At 40.2% G+C, this 22,367-nt stretch overlaps 1 protein-coding gene across 1 annotated transcript; it reads left to right on the forward strand.

Annotated features, from left to right (window-relative positions):
- Positions 1-1,157: 1,157 nt before the first annotated feature.
- On the forward strand, positions 1,158-9,906 carry LOC121476610 (olfactory receptor 52R1). Its single transcript, XM_041730707.1, has 2 exons — positions 1,158-1,188; positions 8,960-9,906. Exon 2 carries the CDS (start codon positions 8,962-8,964, stop codon positions 9,904-9,906), a length of 945 nt encoding a protein of 314 aa, XP_041586641.1. The 5' UTR covers positions 1,158-1,188; positions 8,960-8,961.
- Positions 9,907-22,367: the final 12,461 nt, after the last annotated feature.

Below are 22,367 nucleotides of genomic sequence, written 5' to 3' on the forward strand. Positions count from 1 at the left end.
TTCTTCATTGGACTTCAACTGTTTTTTCTAGGGCCACTATGCTCTTGGCTGCATTTGAATTTTTTCATCCTTAGAGGACCTGAGCACTTCAATAATTTGACATTGTTGTTCATGTAACACCCAGTCATTACACCACCTCTCTTGGTTTTAATAGTTTAAGTAAAGCCGTCTAGGCTCATCTTGCTTTAGTGTATACAGTTCTTTCCCATAACTCTGTGATAAGACAGAGTTTGTCTTCATTGGTTTTCTCTTGTAAATGTACTCTGAGGTTCACTCACACTGTTAGACTAAAATGGTATGTATACAATGATAACTTCAAAATGTTCAGGTGACTTTTGCCTGGAAATTCACACCTATGTGGGCACTTAAGATTCATGGAAATAAAAAAAAAAAGATTCATGGAAATCTTTAGGTGGTTTTCCCTTAATCATTTCATATACAACATATTTAAAATCGAATGCGTTGTTTTTTATTAATTATTATATATTATTTATTCATAGAATCTTATGATATAATGGTGCTTAAAATTCTGTCAGTATAGGAAAAATTATCAAAATGTGTAAGATTAGTTGAATTTAAGAGTAAAAGTGTTTATATATGTGTGTGTTTTATAGAGACACAGAAATACTTAAAATAGACTAAAATGTATAGAACTACTATACATTTGCTGCATACTTAAAAAATTTATTTCAGATTTGAACTAGAGGTGGAATTGCTATGTCAAAAAGATGCTCATTTTATTAAAAATTGCCTAAATGTTTGCAATGTAGCTGTACTCAGTGCCTGGCTGTTCCAATTGACCCACATTTTCACCGCTACTTAGTGCTGTTATTGTAATTGATTTTAGTTATACTAATAAGTTTTTATTAGTATCTCATTCTGACTTTTTTCTTATGAATAATAAGAAATTGTATTAACCATTAATGGTAATTAGATAAAAGCAATAGAAAATGGTTAATACCCATTCATCTACTGCCTTTAGTCAAGTGCTTGTTTAAATCATTTCCTTAAATTGTTAGTGAATTACTTGTCTTTCCATTAAATGATTGTGGGACTTTATTTTTCAGTTACATGCATTGTGAATATTTTCTCCATCTATGACTTGCCTTTTCAAATTTATAAGGCTGTCATTTTAAATTGATGTTTTTATCTTGATCAACTTTTTTTCTTTTCTCTCTAATGCTTTTTGCAGAGTAAGAAACTTTCCATTTCTCAAGTTCATAAAAGTATTATTCTATTTTTTTCTTTTCGAATCTATACGGCTTTGGCTTTCAAATTTAGGTTATTATAACTCAAAGGTTTTTCTGTGAGGTAGGACTAGGAGGTGATACCCTGTCATTGAGGTAGGAGATGAGTTACATTTTTTTTTCATATAAACAATTAGTTTAGTGCCATGACATTTTTCTGTTTCTTAATTTCATTGATCTCCACTGCAAATTAACTGTGCTTGGAACTATTTCTGCTTTCTTTATCATTTTTCAATAATGTACTGATCTATCCTTATATAAAAACAAGGCCACCATGTAGGATACTGCCGGATCCCTGTCTGGATAAAACATTTATTAAAATTATATTTAAAATCCATGGCTTGGGATCCCTGGGTAGCGCAGCAGTTTAGCGCCTGCTTTTGGCCCAGGGCGTGATCCTGGAGACCCGGGATCGAATCCCACGTCGGGCTCCCGGTGCATGGAGCCTGCTTCTCCCTCTGCCTATGTGTCTGCCTCTCTCTCTCTCTCTCTCTCTCTCTCTCTCTCTCTCTGTGTGACTATCATAAATAAATAAAAATTTTAAAAAAATCCATGGCTTCTGTAGAGTATAATTATTTATAGATGAAGACTTGAAATAATGGATAAAAATGTATTTATTGTTGTATTAGTTTTCTAAAGCTGCCATAACAATGTACAACAAACTAAATAGATTGTACAACAGAAATGTATTGTGTCATAGTTCTAGAGTTTAGCAGGCCAGGATTAAAGAATCATCCAGGTTGGTTTCTTCTGTTGGCTATGAAGATGAATCTGTTCAATGCTTTCCTCTGCGTTCTGGTGGTTTGCTGGAAACTTAGACTAGAGACACATTATCTTTTTATTTTAAGATTTTAATTTTATTTATTTAATCATGAGAGACACAGAGAGAAAGGCAGAGACATAAGCAGAAGGAGAAGCAGGGTCCCTGCTGGGAGCCTGATGCAGGACTCAATTCCAGGACCCTAGGATCATGCACTGAGCTGAAGGCAGACACGTAACCACTGAGCCACCCAGGCATCCCTGGAGACACATCATCTTGATCTCTGTCTTCTTACCCTCATGGCATTTCCTCTCTGTTTATATGTCTCTGTGTCAAATTTGCCCTTTATAAAAGGACACCAGTTACATTGGAGTAGGGCCTACGCTACTCCACTATGACTACATCTTAACTAAACTACATCTTTAATGACCCTATTTCCAAATAAGGTCATATTCTGAGGTACTAGGAATTAGAACTTCAACATGTGAATTTGAGGGGGGAACACAATTCAAACCATAACAATTCTCCAATCAATGCACATACATTTTCTTGCCTTTTTGCAGTGTTTAGGACCTTTGTTATAATGTTGACATCAGTAAGGTTCTCCCTGAGGATTGAGGAAGCAGAGCATAGACCGAATTATTTCCCCTCTGCCCAGATTTGATTTCCTTATTTGAATGTGGTAATGAACCATGAATGCTGGAGCAACTGGCAATGAGAACAGCTGGCTCAGGTATGTAAGAAATGAGGCAGGCAAAAGCCATCTGGTGTTACACCTTCTGAGGCCCAATAGAAGGAGGTTTCCTCTTCAACATTATGGTTGGAAGTTCTGCTTCTTGAGGTGATGCAGAAAAGAAAAGAAAAAGATTTTAACTATAATTAGGGGACAGAGTCTGAATAATATACTTAGGGAAGTCAGTTATTATAGTTTCCTAGCACCATGTCTCAGCACAATGACAGTGAGAGAAATGTGAAAATAGTTAGGGCTGTTTTGAAAGCTCAGGTAAGGTCAGTTACCATGAAACTGTGATGGCTCCAATATGATCGTTATTACTTCTTGCAGTTGCTGTAGTGCAGGGGTAGCAGGAGACTATCACACTCGGAGTAGTGTGTTTAGAAAACTAATACAACAATAAATACATTTTTATCCATTATTTCAAGTCTTCATCTATAAATAATTGTACTCTACAGAAGCCATGGATTTTTTTATTTTTTTTTAATTTTTATTTATTTATGATAGTCACAGAGAGAGAGAGAGAGAGAGAGAGAGAGAGAGGCAGAGACACAGGCAGAGGGAGAAGCAGGCTCCATGCACCGGGAGCCTGACGTGGGATTCGATCCCGAGTCTCCAGGATCGCGCCCTGGGCCAAAGGCAGGCGCTAAACTGCTGCGCCACCCAGGGATCCCAAGCCATGGATTTTAAATATAATTTTAATAAATGTTTTACCTAGACAGGGATCCAGCAGTATCCTACATGGTGGCCTTGTTTTTATATAAGGATAGATCGGTACATTATTGAAAAATGATAAAGAAAGCAGAAATAGTTCCAAGCACAGTTAATTTGCAGTGGAGATCAATGAAATTAAGAAACAGAAAAATGTCATGGCACTAAACTAATTGTTTATATTAAAACAAAATGTAACTCAACTCCTACCTCAATGACAGGGTATCACCTCCTAGTCCTACCTCAAAGAAAAACCTGTGATGCATAGATAGGTGTTGAGATTATTCATATGAGTATGGTGAAATGATGAACTATGAGGACTAGATTTCATAGAAAAGAACTATAAAAGAAAAGAGGGCTAAAAGGATTGGAACAAATATATAGGGTTTAAAGGATTTGATGATGTAGAAAATAGGGAATGAGTGTCAAAAAAAAACTAGAAAGATAACGTGGTTATTAGATGCTCGAGAATTCAGAGATTGAGTAGCTCTGAGCTGTGACAAGGTACAGTCCATGTCCATACACGATTGACTGAGTACTATGTAGATAAAGGTCAACACGAGTGAAGATATAGGAGTTATGAGGTTATGAATGTGGATGAGTTTTCAACATAGTTATATTGAACTGTCCCAGAATTCTCATGTCAATATTCTCAATAATGTTTTCTTCCATCAAAACTTCCTTTCCAAACATTTTTCTCTGTCTCCCCCCTCAAAAGCCTACAAAGCATAATTTACATGCGTGTGCCTAAAAGTTTATAGTAACTAACTGTAACTAGTCTCTTAATATAGCTCACAAAACTGCACATTCTACTGGAGACTGAGGTTTAGAGCAGGGCTATGAGTCAAGTGCCCAAATCCTCAATGCATCCTGCAGAGATACCAACTTTTGTGATAATAACCATGAGGAGAACTTTAAGAGGATAAATCAGGAAAGGAATCATCTGCCTACAGTGCACTCATTTCAGCAATTCATGCCCAACTACACTTGATAAACAACGTAATTATCCTAACAATAACTTCCACAAGAGCTTGGATGTCATGTGTGTTTGGAGCCACCATGGCACCTGCAACTGGGGAAGATTCAAGAGATAAAGACACACAGGACTTATCCCTAGATATCACATTTTATTTGAGGGGAAAAGTTCCTCCAGTTATGAAGGAGGAGGAGGGGGAGGAGGAGGAGGAGGAGGAGGAGCAGAGGGAAGGGAGACTGGAACTCGTTTCTACTTTCCTAATACTGAGTTTTTAATCTACAAGGAATAAAAGAAGCAGACAAAGAAAAAGAATTTGCAAGCAGAGATAAATCTAAAATACCAGCCTGATCCCCAAAATAAAAAAAAAAAAAGAAAACCTTGGATCTGTCCTATAAACCTGGACTCTCTCACAAAAACAGTTCTATCCCAGATTTTTGTTATGGTGATATCTTAAAATAAATTCTGACTTTGTGAACATGATGATGGCAATTCACCATAAACAGATTACTATAAACCTAAAGTCATGGTAAAATTCTCAATGATTTGTTTCCCTATAAATGTATGTGGGGTTGTGGATTTTGTGAGGCATAGCTTCTGAAATCTGACAGTTTTGAATTCTACACATAAATTCTTACTTTCTGTTTTTATATACTTTTCTTCTCAAATCTTCATTTGACGTATCAGACATCATAGAATGCTGAAAAAAAGAAGAAAGAGATTCCAGCAAGGCCCTATATGGGGAGTAAATGAGAGGAAGCTCTGCATAAGCTTAACTGTTCAGGCTGAGTGAGGAGAGCCTTCCAACTTCACTAAGTTTCAAAAATAACTATGGCAAGTCCTCCATCTGGAAGTCCTCCTGCCTTTCCAGGTAAGAAGGACAACAGAACCAGAGCTTCCTAGGTACATATGATATCACCAACAAATTGTCAACACCTCTTCAAACCACACAATTTGTCTATACATGCCCATGTATATACACACACTGATGTATAATCTCACACTGTCAGCTTTGGAGCTCAGGATATGTCTTCACAAAGTATGTGTATGCAGTGGCCTTGTACTCAGAGAGCCATGCTATCCCACTAAATGTGTATACTTACCACCAATGATTAGTCACACCTGCACAAACACACAAGGTTATGCACATGCATTCACAGGCAAATCCAGTCCTTACACACGTTTATTAACACGTACCTCAGGTATACACTCCAACAAGCATCAACAAACTTTCACGTTGTATAAAATACCTCCTCAATTGTAAATACTTTTGACTAACAAAAAATACATGCATAGCAATAAGCTCACAATTGTGTTTTCTCAACAACACACATTCTTGGCCATGCATTCAATTCCCCACCCTTTGCATTTGTGTACACAGAGGACAGAGGAAAGTTAGGGGTTAATGCTTCTAGCTTCACTCTCTGGTCTCAGAGGAAGCCAGAGTGGGAGGCAGGGGGGCCTAGCAGGAAGGGGAATATTAATGCTTGGGGAAGGGAAAGGCCAGACTTTAAAGGTCTTTAAATAGGTCCTAATCTACAGTCTCTGCTAAAAGCTGAATCACAGGAGCCAGTTAGAGATGCTCAACCAGTTAGAGAGCCAGTCAGAGGTGAAGCAGAGCTCAAGGTAAGTGCTTTCCCTGTGCCCCAGTCACTTCTGCCCTTCCCAGAGAACTGCAGGACTCACGGAGGTTCCAGAAGCTGGAAGACAAGGCAATACTTTGTGCAGATGGCCTGCTTCCCTGGGCGCTCCAGGTCCAGAGATCTCTGACTGATGGATTTCCTTCTGAGATGGAGAGAAGATCTGCTGTTCACACTGTGTCCTCCAGGGAAATTCTGGAAAAGTAAGAAGGCGGCCTCCACACACAGTCCCTCCAGGAAGGACACTGTATCTGAAACCATGCTCCAGCATCATTACTCTGTGCCTTGGTTTTAGATACCCCAAAGTGAGAAAACAGACTAAATGTCTCTGAAACTATTCCTTGGCAAGCTCTCAGTCCACTTTATCCTCCACCCTTTCAGGCTTGAGCAACATAGTTAAAACGATGGACATAACTAACTCCACCTAATGAAAGGAGTACTTGAGGTCCAGTAGAGCCAATGGTACCAGCACTGGACTCAAACCAACACTCACAGATGAAATGAGCTCCCTCAGTGTAAGAACATCCTTCTTGCAACCATATTTCCTCAACCAAAAGCTATGCCAAGTTTGCTCAAGTTAGCATGTACTTTGGAGAACAGAAAAATTGACTCTGAAGTTCAATGTGTGATCACCCTAGCTTTAAGACCAAAAAAAGATAACCTAATTTCTTCTTTCACTAGATATGAGACTCACAAGATGTCTTGCCCCTGAGGGACAGGGACGGGTGCATATTTAAAAGCAAGGAAAGAGGGAAGGAATATTGGGCAAGAAGGGAAAGTATATTGCTCTTCTTTTCCTACTCTATCGGGAATGCACATTTCCATCCCTCCCCCCAACAGCAAGTTGATAACCTGTGCCTCCCTCAGAAATACTATTGCAAACCTCACACACTATAGAGAATGATCTAACATTGGTTAACTCCCTCTCCAAGCCACATGACTTGTAGTCCTCACTCTACACATGCTGAGTTTAAGCCCGAGGGTGAAAAAGGCAAAAGGATTTCTGATAGTGAGGATACCAGATTCCATGGTATTGTAAGTGTAGAGAAGAAAGAAAGGCACCTGTCAAGAGCCTTCATCTCCTGTTTCAGACTTGGGTTCAGGCTCACTACCTACAGAGACTCACTACTCCAAAAGGAGTATGGAGAACAGGTGAGTTCTCCATTAAGGTTCTCATTAAGGCTTATGGGCAGAAACTTTATGTGAATTAAAAACAATAAATGTAAAAGCTTACAGTGTTATATTTATAAAAACAGCAATGTCTTCTACTTTTAAAGAGATTATTATGCACTTTGTGAAATTGTAGGTTTAGCCAGCACCTTCACCAGCACCCAGTGCAGGAACAAAGATGGTCTAAGTAGTTTTTCAGGTGCCCATGAGTCTCAGTGACCATGTCCTGACAAATGGAGGGTGACATACGGGGGTCAGAGGGAGGTTAGATAGGAAGACCCTGATTCAAAGAGAACATACGATTAGAAGACCAAGCCAACAGAAGGGGATAAAGCTAGAGCCCTGGATCCCAGATAATTTGTGTGTTGAATTTTCACCATATCCTAGATAGGAGTATTGTTTTGAGCAAGCCTATAGCTATTTTCAAGTTAGGATGGTAAACTTTCCAATTAGAGTAAAATTGATAAAGCCTGAGCCTCATTTCTTCAAGATGTTATAGAGGTAGGAAAATCAGAAAGATCAGGTCTATTTGGGATCTCAAAGATAGTCTTTTTGGAACCATTAGGTCTGGTTGTATGAAACATTTGTTGGTCACTAGAGGTGATTTGTTAAGGGGAATTTGAAAAACACTCCTCTTGTCTCAGTGTTTTTGTTATGGAGACCTAAAGTCATGGGACAACCAAGATGAACTCGTGAAAAAGTCCCTAGTAAGAACCAGGTAAGCTTTTTGTGTCATCAACTAATATAAGTGATAGTCATCACTAGGATCAGACAAAAAGACCATGTAATGCAATCCTAGGCAGAGGAGGCATCCATGTCCTTCTTATGCCAGCAATAGCAGACTCTAGTAGGAGAATTATATATAACTCTCTGGTGGCCATGGTGCCAAAGTAGTATTTAAAAAGTTTCTCTCAGGCTTTTTTTTTTTTTCCTCTCAGACTTTTAAGGTATGGCTCATTGGTTAAAAAGTCCAAAATTACATTTAGCCACACTCATAAATTGCTCTATTGACTGTGGCTACTATTATGCCATAGTGCTAAGCTGACTAGTTACAACTACAGATCACAGAGCTTAAAATATGTATGATCTGGCTTGTTACAAAAAAAGTTTGCTGGCCTCTAATCTAGGAGGACATACACTAAGGATAGTAGGTTTAATTAGAGGTGTATAATCCTCAGTTATCCTTCAGCCCAAATTCTCCTGGTAACTCCTAGATTCAAAGCAAGATCAAAATCACTACATACATTAGCCTCCTACCCTGAAATGTTGCCTAAGTGGCTTAAAAAGAGGCCTGAAAAGAATCTATGGGAAAAGTTAAACAAGTCAATTAGTTCTGAAGAATAGAAAAGCAAGAATTAATATTACTGACATTATTAGTATAGTTTCCCCTTGGCAGATTCTACTTTTAAAATATATATATTATTATTGTTCTACAAAATCACACAGCTAGTATGTTCTGATCCCATTTGATGACAAAATATAAATGAGGAATAAAAAGTTTCATCGCTTTATGTTGCAAAATTTTATTTATTAAAACAGTTAAGATTATTATATTTTATTATTAAATGCTTTTGCTTTATTATTCAATTGTTCTTTACAAAAGAATATAAATAATATTATATAATAATATATTATATAATAATATATAAATAATATTAATTATTTGATTACTATAATCTGTATAGAGTATATACCTTCTCAGGGGAGAACAATTTTCCCATCCAGTGATGCTGGCTTCAGGGAACAGCTCTTCACAGCCTGTATCCTTTATCCTACTTGGGATCCCAGGACTGGAGAATTACCAATTTTGGATTGCCTTTCCATTTTGTGCCATGTATCTCATAGCTATAGTAGGCAATGTCATTGTCCTTCATATAATCCGAACTGACCACACCCTGCATGAGCCCATGTACCTTTTTCTAGCCATGCTGGCTATCACTGACCTGGCTCTATCCTCCTCCACACAACCTAAAATGCTGGCTATACTCTGGTTTCATGCTCATGAGATTGAATACCATGCCTGCCTCATCCAGGTGTTCTTCATCCATGCCTTTTCCTCCGTGGAGTCCGGGTTGCTCATGGCTATGGCCTTGGACCGTTATGTGGCTATCTGCTTCCCACTCCACCACTCTACTTTCCTGACCCCAGCTGTAGTGGGTAAACTGGGAGCAGCTGTGATGATGAGAGGATTGCTATGGGTGAGCCCCTTCTGCATTATGGTCTCCAGGATGCCCTTCTGCCCCAACCACGTCATTCCCCAGTCATACTGTGAGCACATGGCTGTGTTAAAGCTGGTGTGTGCAGACACTAGAGTAAACCGTGCATATGGGCTCTTTGTGGCCTTCTCTGTGGTTGGCTTTGATATGATTGTCATCAGTATATCCTATGTGATGATTCTGAGAACTGTTCTGGGGTTGCCCTCTGATGAAGCCCGGTTCAAGGCTTTTGGCACATGTGCTTCCCATATCTGTGTCATCTTGGCTTTTTATATCCCAGCCCTCTTTACTTTCCTCACACACCGCTTTGGACACCATGTGCCCCGAGTGGTCCATATCATGTTCGCCAATTTCTATCTACTGGTACCTCCCATGCTCAACCCCATCATCTATGGAGTCAGAACCAAGCAGATCAGGGACAGGGTTATTCAAGGTTGTTGTGGAAAAGATCCCTAAGCCAAGGGTCACCGCATCACAACCAACCCCGCCACCCCACTGATCTGGGAACATAAATGCAAAAAGGTTGCCAGGCCATCGCATATCAGCACAAAGTCATCTTTGTGAACAAAAGGCCCAGAGGTTAGCAATCCCCCAGAGCAAAAGGAACAATTTTCAGAATGTCCAGAACAAGAGCTCTCTGAGGCATGTGACTGATCATAAATGCTGAGTGGACAAATGTTCTTCATCACAAAAGCACAATAAAAATATGTCCATCTATCAAATTACTGAAGATTTCAACAGAATGCCATCTTCTACAGACTAAGGGGAAAATGATCTTTACGCCGCCAGGAGAAATATAAGTTGCTACACCTAATTAAAAAGGAGATTAGAACTGCCACTAAGACAGCAAAAAAGTGTACATATTTTCCCATCTTGGAATGTCATTATAAAAATAGAATTGAGGGAAAAAGTACAAAGACATGTATAGATTGGTCATTTATAAAAACAGGGAAACATCCACATATTGATCTGTAAGACCCAGAGACAGAATGAGCAATTGAATATCATGTATCATTTAACTAATGTATTTGCAAAGAGTATTTATAGATGTGAAAGATGATCAAGATATAATGGTAAAGAAAAAAGACACATAACATTTTCCCATAATGCTGATAACAATTTGCCTAGAAAAAGATTCCGGGAATACATCTAAATGATAATAATAGCAACTCTGAGTAGTGAGATTTGTGGTATTTCCATTTCCCTTTTGCACTTTCATGTATTTTTTGAAAATCATCCTTAATTTAGGAAGTTTAATTTTAGTATGAGGAAAAAGTAACTGCCACAACAACAAAAAGTGTACAGAACAGGTTAACTCAGTGCCAAAGCCTAGGAGAATGGAGGGGTAATCTGAGAAGATGAAAGACTCCTGAATACAGCAAATTCCAGAAAAGCTTGTAAATCTTGATGTAAGAGTGCTGCCAGAATCACAACTCCTTGAGACTGCTGACTGTGAGGAATAGGGATGCTGAGTGTTGATCTCTCTTTCCACAAATGGCCTATTCCCTGTTGACAATAAAGTTCACAATGAAGAAGTTTTGGAAAAGAAAGAAAAAGGAGATTGTCTTCTGAAGATATATTGTATGGTTACAGGTAGTGAGAAAGTCACTAGAAATTTGAGTATTTGTTAATATTTAATTTCCTTTTAAATTAAAAATTTAAGCTGTTTTAGAAAACTGTATTTTTTCTTATTTTTTTCAACTCTATTGAGGTGTCCTTACACAAAAAGTTGCACATGCTTAATGTATTCATTTTGATGAATTTGGACATATGCATACACACATAATAGCATCATCACAAGCAAGGTAAAAACCTTCCATCACTATTGTTGCATTTGTCCTTTTATCCTCTTTCACCATTCTCCTGTCAAAGCCAATAGTGAAAAAGGTTCTAGACCTCAGGCTCTCATGTTACTGAAACCAACATCAGATGAAGGTCATCTCTCAACCACTGAGCCACCCAGGTGCCCAAGGAGGGAAATTTTGACATATCATACGACACTGATGACTGTTGAGGATACGACACTAAGTGAAATAAGCCAGTCAATAAAGGACAAATATTCTGTGATTCTACTTATATGAGATATTAAGAGTAGTCAGAACTCTAAATAGATAACTGAGAATGAGGAATGTTTAATGGGTATACAGTTTCAGTTTTACAAGATGGATGGTTGTGATGATTAAACATTATTTACGTATTTAACACCACTGAACTGTACACTTAAAAATGCTTACCACAGTAAATTTTATATTAGTTGTGTTTGACCAAAATTTTTTAAAAAGAAAAAAAAGAACAAACCAGGTAGACACTGCATTCTAATGCCCTCACACAACCCCCCACCAATCTCCCTTTTTGCCACTTATCTTCGAGGGTCAGTGGAAATTATGATCTTCATCTTTTTGAGGGTGAACTACAATCATGCTCCATATTCAATCACCTACTACTTCCTTAATGAGTTTTCTATACCAATTAATCTCTATATATAGTGTTCTATATTTTCCATTTCTCACTATCTTCTATAACTTTACATTTATCTAAGTCTGTTCAAGCTTGTAAAAATCCTTCATCCATCTATGGTCTTCTTAGTGATAGCCTATTACTCTCCTTGCCTTCACTGATGAGTTTCTAGAAATAATATACACTGTAGCTCTACCACTTATTTGTCCCTTCATCCTCAAGCCACTGTAGCCAGTTCTCAGCTTTCTTCATTGGACTTCAACTGTTTTTTCTAGAGCCACTATGCTCTTGGTTGCATTTGAAATTTTTAATCCTTAGAGGACCTGGGCACTTCAGTAATTTGACATTGTTGTTCATGTAACACCCAGTCATTACACCACCTCTCTTGATTTTAATAGTTTAAGTAAAGCCGTCTAGGCTCATCTTGCTTTAGTGTATATAGTTCTTTCCCACAACTTCTACAGAGTTTGTCTTCGTTGGTTTCCTTTTGTAAATGTACTCACTGAGGTTGTTCACTCACACTGTTAGACTAAAATGGCATGTATACAATGATAACTTCAAAATGTTTGGGTGACTTTTGCCTAGAAATTCACACCCATGTGGGCACTTAAGATCCATAGAAATCTTTAGGTGGTTTTCCCTTGGTCGTTTCATATACAACATATTCAAAATTGAATGCTCTTATTTTTATTATTTATTATATATTATCTATGCATAGAATCTTATGATCAATATAGGAAATAATTATCATCAAAATGTATAAGATTATTTAGATATATTTTCCTTGAATTTAAGAATAAAATGTATATATGTGTGTGTGCATTTTATTTATATAAATAATTAAAATAGACTTTGATTCGAGTTTTCTCAATAATAGAATACTTATCCATGACCTAGATAGCTCTCCTAACTAAAAAGAAAATTTCTCTGAATATTTATGTGTGACGATGTAATTCATTATCTCTATAGGATGTGAGAATTGAGAGGACAAATCCTACAAATCCAAGATAACATGCAGATCTTAAGCAACTTGACATCTAAATTTCCAACCTTCTTGTTGGCTGGCATTCCTGGCCTAGGATGTGTCCATGTGTGGATCTCTATCACCTTCTACTTTCTCTATACCACTGCCCTCTCCGGGAATAGCATGATCCTGTTTGTCCTGTTTGTCATCATTACCCAGAAGAGTTTCCATGAGCCCATGTACTATTTTCTTTTTTTTTTTTTTCTTTTGGCGTTTTGAACAAACCCATTTATTTATTTTATTTATTTTTTTATTTTCTTTTTTAATAACTTTATTTTTTATTGTTGTTCAATTTACCATAATACAGAATAACACCCAGTGCTCATCCCATCAAGTGCCCCCCCTCAGGGGATCCCTGAGTGGCGCAGCGGTTTGGCGCCTGCCTTTGGCCCAGGGCACGATCCTGGAGACCCGGGATCGAATCCCACGTCGGGCTCCCGGTGCATGGAGCCTGCTTCTCCCTCTGCCTATGTCTCTGCCTCTCTCTCTCTCTGTGACGATCATAAATAAAAAATTTTTTTAATAAAATTTTTTTTAAAAAAGTGACCCCCTCAGTGCCCGTCACCCATTCACCCCCACTCCCCACCCTCCTCCCCTTCCACCACCCTTAGTTCGTTTCCCAGAGTTAGGAGTCTTTATGTTCTGTCTCCCTTTCTGATATTTCCCAATTATTATTCCTCTTTTCCCCTTTATTCCCTTTCACTATTTTTTATATTCCTAAATCAATGAGACCATATAATGTTTGTCCTTCTCCAATTGACTTTTTTCACTCAGCATAATACCCTCCAGTTCCATCGACGTCGAAGCAAATGATGGGTATTTGTCGTTTCTAATGGCTGAGTAATATTCCATTGCATACATAAACCACATCTTCTTTATCCATTCATCTTTCGAGGGACACCGAGGCTCCTTCCACAGTTTGGCTATTGTGGACATTGCTGATAGAAACATCGAGGTGCAGGTGCCCAGCATTTTGGGGTAAATCCCCAGCAGTGCAATTGCTAGGTCGTAGGGCAGGTCTATTTTTAACTCTTTGAGGAACCTCCACACAGTTTTCCAGAGTGGCTGCACCAGTTCACATTCCCACCAACAGTGCAAGAGAGTTCCCCTCTCTCCACATCCTCTCCAACATTTGTGGTTTCCTGCCTTGTTAATTTTCCCCATTCTCACTGGTGTGAGGTGGCATCTCATTGTGGTTTTGATTTGTATTTCCCTGATGGCAAGTGATGCAGAGCATTTTCTCATGTGCATGTTGGCCATGTCTATGTCTTCCTCTGTGAGATTTCTCTTCATGTCTTTTGCCCATTTCGTGATTGGATTGTTTGTTTCTTTGCTGTTGAGTTGAATAAGTTATTTATAGATCTTGGAAACTAGCCCTTTATCTGATACGTCATTTGCAAATATCTTCTCCCATTCTGTAGGTTGTCTTTTAGTTTTGTTGACTGTATCCTTTGCTGTGCAAAAGCTTCTTATCTTGATGAAGTCCCAATAGTTCATTTTTGCTTTTGTTTCTCTTGCCTTCGTGGATGTATCTTGCAAGAAATTACTGTGGCCGAGTTCAAAAAGGGTGTTGCCTGTGTTCTCCTCTAGGGTTTTGATGGAATCTTGTCTCACATTCAGATCTTTCATCCATTTTGAGTTTACCTTTGTGTATGGTGCAGGAGAGTGGTCTAGTTTCATTCTTCTGCATGTGGATGTCCAATTTTCCCAGCATCATTTACTGAAGAGACTGTCTTTCTTCCAGGGGGTAGTCTTTTCTCCTTTGTCAAATATTAGTTGACCATAAAGTTCAGGGTCCACTTCTGGGTTCTCTATTCTGTTCCATTGATCTATGTGTCTGTTTTTGTGCCAGTACCACACTGTCTTGATGACTACAGCTTTGGAGTACAACCTGAAATCTGGCATTGTGATGCCCCCAGATATGGTTTTCTTTTTTAAAATTCCCCTGGCTATTCGGGGTCTTTCCTGATTCCACACAAATCTTAATTTATTCTAACTATCTGAAGAAAGTCCATAGTATTTTGATAAGGATTACATTAAACATGTAAATTGCCCAGGGTAACATTGACATTTCACAATATTAATTCTGCCAAACCATGAGCATGGAATATTTTTCCATCTCTTTGTGTCTTCCTCAATTTCTTTCAGAAGTGTTCTATAGTTTTTAGGGTATAGATCCTTTACCTCTTTGGTTAGGTTTACTCCTAGGTATCTTATGCTTTTGGGTGCAATTGTAAATGGGATTGACTCCTGAATTTCTCTTTCTTCAGTCTTATTGTTAGTGTATAGAAATGCCACTGACTTCTGGGCATTGATTTTGTATCCTGCCACACTGCCAAATTGTAGTATGAGTTCTAGCAATCTTGGGGTGGAGTCTTTTGAGTTTTCTATGTAGGGTATCATGGCATTGGCGAAGAGAGAGTTTGACTTCTTCTGTGCAAATTTGAATGCCTTTTATGTCATTTTGTTGTCTGATTGCTGAGGCTAGGACTTCCAGTACTATGTTGAATAGCAGTGGTGAGAGTGGACATCCCTGTCTTGTTCCTGATTTTAGGGAAAAGGCTCCCAGTGCTTCCCCATTGCGAATATTTGCTGTGGGCTTTTCGTACATGGCTTTTAAGATGTTGGGGAATGTTCTCTCTATCCCTATACTCTGAAAAGATTTGATCAGGAATGGATGCTGTATTTTGTCAAATGCTTTCTCTGCATCTAATAAGAGGATCATATGGTTCTTGGGTTTTCTCTTGCTGATATGATGAATCATTGATTGTTTTATGAGTGTTGAACTAGCCTTGTGTCCCGGGGAGAAATCCTACTTGGTCTTGGTGAATAATCTTATGAGTGTACTGTTGAATCCTATTGGCTAGTATCTTGTTGAGAATTTTTGCATCCCTGTTCATCAGGGATATTGGTCTATAATTCTCCGTTTTGATGGGGTCTTTGTCTGGTTTTGGATTTAAGGTGATGCTGGCCTCATAGAACGAGTCTGGAAAGTACTCCATCTCTTTCTATCTTTCCAAACAGTTTTAGTAGAATACGTATGGTTTCTTCTTTAAACGTTTGATAGAATTCCCCAGGGAAGCCCTCTGGCCCTGGACTTTTGTGTCTTGGGAGGTTTTTGATGACTGCTTCAATTTCCTCCCTGGTTATTGGCCTGTTCAGGTTTTCTATTTCTTCCAGTTCCAGTTTTGGTAGTTTGTGGCTTTCCAGAAATGTGTCCATTTCTTCTGGATTGCCTAATTTATTGATGTATAGCTGTTCATAATATGTTTTTAAAATTGTTTGTATTTCCTTGGAGTTGGTAGTGATCTCTCCTTTCTCATTCATGATTTTATTAATTTGAGTCTTTTCTCTCTTCTTTTTAATAAGGCTGGCTAATGGTTTATCTATCTTATTAATTCTTTCAAAGAACCAACTCCTGGTTTTGTTGATATGTTCCACAGTTCTTCTGGTCTCAATTTCGTTGAGTTCTGCTCGAGTCTTTATTAACTCCCTTCTGCTGCTGGGTGTACGATCTATTTGCTGTTTTTTCTCTAGTTCCTTTAGGTGTAAGGTTAGCTTTTGTATTTGAGTTCTTTCCAGTTTTTGGATGGATGCTTGTATTGCGATGTATTTCCCCCTCAGGACTGCTTTTGCTGTATCCCAAAGATTTTGAACGGTTGTATCTTCATTCTCATTAGTTTCCATGAATCTTTTTAATTCTTCCTTAATTTCCTGGTTGATCCTTTCATCTTTTAACAGGATGGTCCTTAACCTCCACGTGTTTGAAGTCCTTCCAAAATTATTGTTGTGATTTAGTTCTAATTTCAAGGCATTGTGGTCTGAGAATATGCAGTGGACGATCTTAATCTTTTGGTATTGGTTCAGACCCGATTTGTGACCCAGTATGTGGTCTATTCTGGAGAAAGTTCCATGTGCACTTGACAAGAATGTGCATTCAGTTGTGTTTGGACATAAAGTTCTGTAGATATCTGTGAAATCCATCTGGTCCAGTGTATCATTTAAAGCTCTTGTTCTTTGGAGATGTTGTGCTTAGAAAACCTATCGAGTGTAGAAAGCACTAGATTGAAGTCACCAAGCATAAGTGCATTATTATCTAAGTATGTCTTAACTTTGGTTATTAATTGATTGATATATTTGGCAGCTCCCATATTCGGGGCATATATATTGATGATTGTTAAGTCCTCCTGTTAGATAGATCCTTTAAGTATGATATAGTGTCCCTCTTTATCTCCCACTACAGTCTTTGGGGTAAATTTTAGTTTTTCTCATATAAAGATGGCTACCCCTGCTTTCTTCTGAAGACCATTTGAGTGGTAAATGGTCCTCCAACCTTTTATTTTCAGGCTGTAGGTGTCTTTAGGTCTAAAATGAGTCTCTTGTAGACAGCAAATAGATGGGTCCTGCTTTTTTATCTAGTCTGGCACCCTGCGCCTTTCGATGGGGTCATTAAGCCCATTCACGTTCAGAGTTACTATTGAAAATATGAGCTTAGTGTCATCATGATACCTATTTAGTCCCTGTTTTTGTGGATTGTTCCATTGGACTTCTTCTTAAAGGATAATTTTAAGAGTTCCCCTTAAAATTTCTTGCAGAGATGGTTTGGAGGTCACATATTCTTTCAGTTCCTGCCTGTCTTGGAAGCTCTTTATCTCTCCTTCTATTCTGATTGAGAGCCTTGCTGGATAAAGTATTCTTGGCTGCATATTTTGTCTCATTTAGGACCCTGAATATATCCTGCCAGCCCTTTCTGGCCTGCCAGGTCTCTGTGGAGAGGTCTGCTGTTAATCTGATATTTCTTCCCATATAAGTTAGGTATTTCTTGTCTCTTGCTCTTTAAGGATCTTCTCTTTATCTTTGGAATTTGCAAGCTTCACTATTAAATGTCGAGGTGTTGAATGGTTTTTATTGATTTTAGGGGGGAATCTCTCTATTTCCTGGATCTGAATGCCTGTTTCCCTTCCCAGATTAGGAAAGTTTTCAGCTATGATTTGTTCAAATACATATTCTAGACCTCTGTCCCTTTCGGTGCCCTCAGGAACCCCAATTAAATGTAGATTTTTCAGGTATGTGTGTGAAGAGTGGGCTGGTTTGCATGTGAAGGTCATTGGTGGACAATCCTGGACACATACCATCCTCAGAGAAGAACAGGCCTCTATCCGTCGTGACACATTACCCCACTGCCCGTCCCTACTCAGGAGCTCCCACTGTGACTCTCCAGCAGCAGGACTTCTATTGCCTCCAGAGCAGAGTGGATGATAGAGCTGGTTCAATGGAGGAAGCATAGATGTGAGGCAGGACTTTTGTGTGCTCCTCCCCGATGTGAATAGTGCATCAACAGCATCCTGTCATGCCTTTGTCCCGTACCAGCCCTGGAGCCTGATTCACTACTCGTAGGTCAAAAGATCCCATTTCTGCTTTTACCTTTTCTGGGGGGGTTATGAAGCCATGGGCTCTTGTTGGTTTCTTTCTTGCCTGATTGTTCATGTTGCCTTTGTGCCGAGGCTAAACTCATGGTGTCTCATGTGTTTTCTTTTCCCAGAACATCCACACATGCCGATGCCCGTCTACACCACCAGGAGGCCTTCTATCCCTGAGCCTTCCCTGCCAATGAAGGCACATACTGAGACCCCTAATATGAGAGTCCGGTCCCGTTCCACATCTCCTCTCAGTAGCCCTAAAGTTAGCCTATGCCCACCGGTGGACCTCCTGGTGTCCAGGAAATGCCGGTTGCTGACACACCTCAGCCGGCACGCCACCCCTGTGTCAAGGCTGATAGCCTGGTTGTGCAGCAGAGGGCCAAGAGGCCCTGCCGAGTCTCCCTCGAAGGTGCCCAGGCTGGCTCCAGGGTCCATGGGCTGGGACACACCCAGGCACCACCCAAGTATCCTGAGGAGAACACCTGTCCCGCTGTGAGCAACGCATTGGCAGACAGTTCCCAAATGCCCCTCCAGACTCCAGGCAAGAACTGTGCCCAGATGCCCCTAGACAGTTCCCAGGACCCCAGAAAGAAAGCGCAATGGAGCCCCTCCCATCACACCCCCAAGAGCATCCAAGGAGCCCATGTGGGGATTTCGGGGAATCTGTGTCCTCCAGGAAGCAGATGTGCACGTGGATGCACAGCCGTGTCCCCGCAGACCAGGAAGACACCTGCCCTCCTGCCAAGCAAGGGTACCTGGCCCACACCTGCCACACCTCACCTGGAAATGCTGCAGCCGTGCACCGTGCCCCCACGGCCGCCCTCTGTGCTGGCCCCCACTCAGCCCCTGAGAATGGTCTTCACCAGATTGGACAGAAGCTGCTGGAGCTCCAGGTTCCTAGCAGCTCCCTCATTCCTTCCTCCCGAGAAGCCAGGCCCTGCTCAGGGCCCTCCTGCTGCCTACATGTTGGACGAAGCCTGTGTTTGTGTCCCCTGGAGTATCCTCCATGATGATCTACAGGTGTCCTCATCCTCAGAAGACACTGAGAGCGAATGTGCCAGCTCCTGGTCTCAGGCACTTGTCCTCCACCCCGCTGCACCCTGACCAGGTGTCTGTGGACCTGAGGATGTGGCCCACTCCTGGACTGATGTGGGGAATCAGCCGTTGCTCAGCTGCATTGCATGGAAATTCTCGGGTCCACAGGGTGCTGCGTCTCATGCTCCTGGGGGCCGTGCGCAGACACCCAGCCCCCAAAACATAGCTTGCACTTTTCTTTAGGCAAATCCATGTGCTGTGGCAAAGAGTACTCTTCCCTCTGGAATGTCAATTTTCTCTTCTGCAAATAGATTCTCCAGGAAATGGAGGGAGTTTTTGACGTGCACTTGTCACTCCAATGGAAATAGAATCTAAGATGTTAAGATCTTTGGTGTACAAGTGTTGGCCTTTGGGTTTTTGGCATCAAGCACCCACTGTGGGCTCCACAAATGGACAGTGTGTTTTCTCCTGAGATTCATTTTTCTTGACTGTGGTGGTAGCTCTGTGGGAATTGTGATGGGCAATATTTCATCTGTGCATTTAGTTTATTTTTCAGGGTTAATTTAGAATTGTGTGTGTTATTTATTTCCCTTAATAAAATGTTAGCACCAATGAGTAACATGCATGTCTTTCTTTTGATTTTGTTTTCTAGGTTTTTTAATCTCAGTATTTCTGAAACTCTCTATAGTTAATTTAATTCCACCAGGCTTAATTAACTGAGAGGAGACAACAGCTTGATAGTATCAGGGGATACCTAGACATTGAGGGTCTCATGTACACCCAGTCTCCTGCGTGAAGTACTGCATAGGGAACATTGATCCCTGTGCATCCTGTGAGGGAGCCATGTATACTATATGGGCCCTTGGTCGCAAGTTGGTCTGTAATGGGATGAGTTGGTTGTTTCCCTCTATAATATTCTGGATCCACTTTAATATTGGGTCATGATGCTCCCTTTCTGAGACCTGGCCAAGGAGATTTTTCACCCTCTTGATGATTTCCTAAGGAGGCAATGTTTGTCAAGTGGTCCAAATAGCACGAAACCCAGGCCACGGTCTCTCTCTCTCTCTCTCTCTCTCTCTCTCTCTCTCTCTTTTCCTTCTCTCTCTGTCTGTCTTTCTCAGGGATACCTCTGGTATGGACCAAAGGAAACAAAACAATACAACACCATGCCAAACCAAACCACACCAAACCAAACCAAAGCACATCCATACTTGTATTGAGAAGATTTCTTCTTTTAGGAAAAACAACTGACTGCTCTTTCCTCACTCCAGAGAACCTGTTTAAGGTTGCTTCTGCCCTCTGTACAGATGCCTGTAGGTAGAGGGTAGAGGAGATCCTCGATGAGCACATTAGATTTTTCAAAGTCAGAGGACAGTACAGAAGCCATGGTGTGGGATCCTTCTTCCATCCCCAAGACCTCTATAACTCCTATCCATGTAGTCATTATGTGCCCCGGGTCAGAGTCTGGCCCCTTGAGCCTCAGGGCCCTGTCTCATCCCATGAATGCTGCCCTATTGATATCTCATGACTTCTGAGGAAAATGCAGCCTCCTGGCTCTTGATTTCTGGGCACTCAATGATAAGTGAAGAAACAGAAACATTTCCTACTTTCTGGAAGCCTGTGAAGATCCCAGAGGTCCATGCGTAAGAAGGCTTATCCTCATGGGGGGATCTTGGGATTGGTGCTAGTGGAGTAGTCTAAGGATTCTCGTACCTACAGGAATATAGGGCATAGGGCTGAGGAGGCAGACAGGGTTGATCAAAGGGCTTTAATGCTGGGCCTCCACTCCTAACTCTGGGAAATGAACAAGGGGTGGTAGAAAGGGAGGTAGGTGAGGGATGGTGGTGACTGGGTGACGGGCAGTGAGGGGGGCACTTGGTGGGATGAGCACTGGGTGTTATTCTATATGTTGGTAAATTGAACTCCAATATAAAAACTGAAATATTATACAGAGCATCCTAGTTAAGCCTCTTCTTGGTTTCTAAATGTTTCATAATCAATTACCTCCACAGGGTGGCTTAAAAGGTAGCACATTTATCATCTCACAGTCCAGGGGCCAGAAATGAACATTAAGACACCAGCAGGGCCACTTTCACTCTGAAGCCAAGTCAGTGACCAAGGCCTGCAAAATGCTCCTGTTTTCTTGAACTCTAGTTAGTAAAGAAGAGAAATATATTCTGGGTTCCACCTTTCTTAAGACTTAACCTATTTCAGAAACCACTTTTTTATTGTAGCTTCCATAGTGCACCAGAATGCCTCCTTTTACAATGGGAAATGATCATGGGAACAAGTAGGAATTAATTGTCTTCTCGATCCAAAACTATTTCAGCAGACACTACCCATTCTGCAAACTGAACAAGTCATACTGACACTTTCAAACCACAAGTGAAACCCAGTGCATTCCTCCCTGCATCTACAAATGCCAAAGACAGAATGTGTAGAAAAGGCACAAGCCTACAGCATGCTTCACCTGAATCAAGAGATCTTAAAGGATATTGCTGTTGAATTTCCTGAGGGAACAGTTAAAATTGGGCAAATATACACTGGATTTAGGTATGTGCTCCTGTAGGAAATGGAGGCTCAAAGTAAATGTTTTCCCAAAAAGCATGAAACCATCCAGAGATTTCTCTTGTTGTAGATCCCAGGCCACACTTCGGGAGAAAAATCATATGCATCAAAACTTTCATAATCTTTGTAGATTGCAGTCATAGTAGACAGAGATGGAAGTGTACAAGCAAAGCAATGGACGCCATAATCACAAAATAATTTCTTAGAGCTACACACATTCTGGCTGGTGAGGAGAACGTGTTCTTATGTGACAGCTGAGCTCCTTTGGGAAAGTGATCCTCCCTGTCCTGGAGGACTAATGTCCAACACTCCTTGGCTCACTTGACCTTACTCAAAAAGCAAACAGACATTCATTGTAGATGAAATTATCTGGACTCCTTGATGTTACTTTTTTGAGATTGTAATGGGGAATT

This window comes from Vulpes lagopus, chromosome 15, assembly GCF_018345385.1.
Source record: "Vulpes lagopus strain Blue_001 chromosome 15, ASM1834538v1, whole genome shotgun sequence".
NCBI lineage: Eukaryota > Metazoa > Chordata > Mammalia > Carnivora > Canidae > Vulpes > Vulpes lagopus.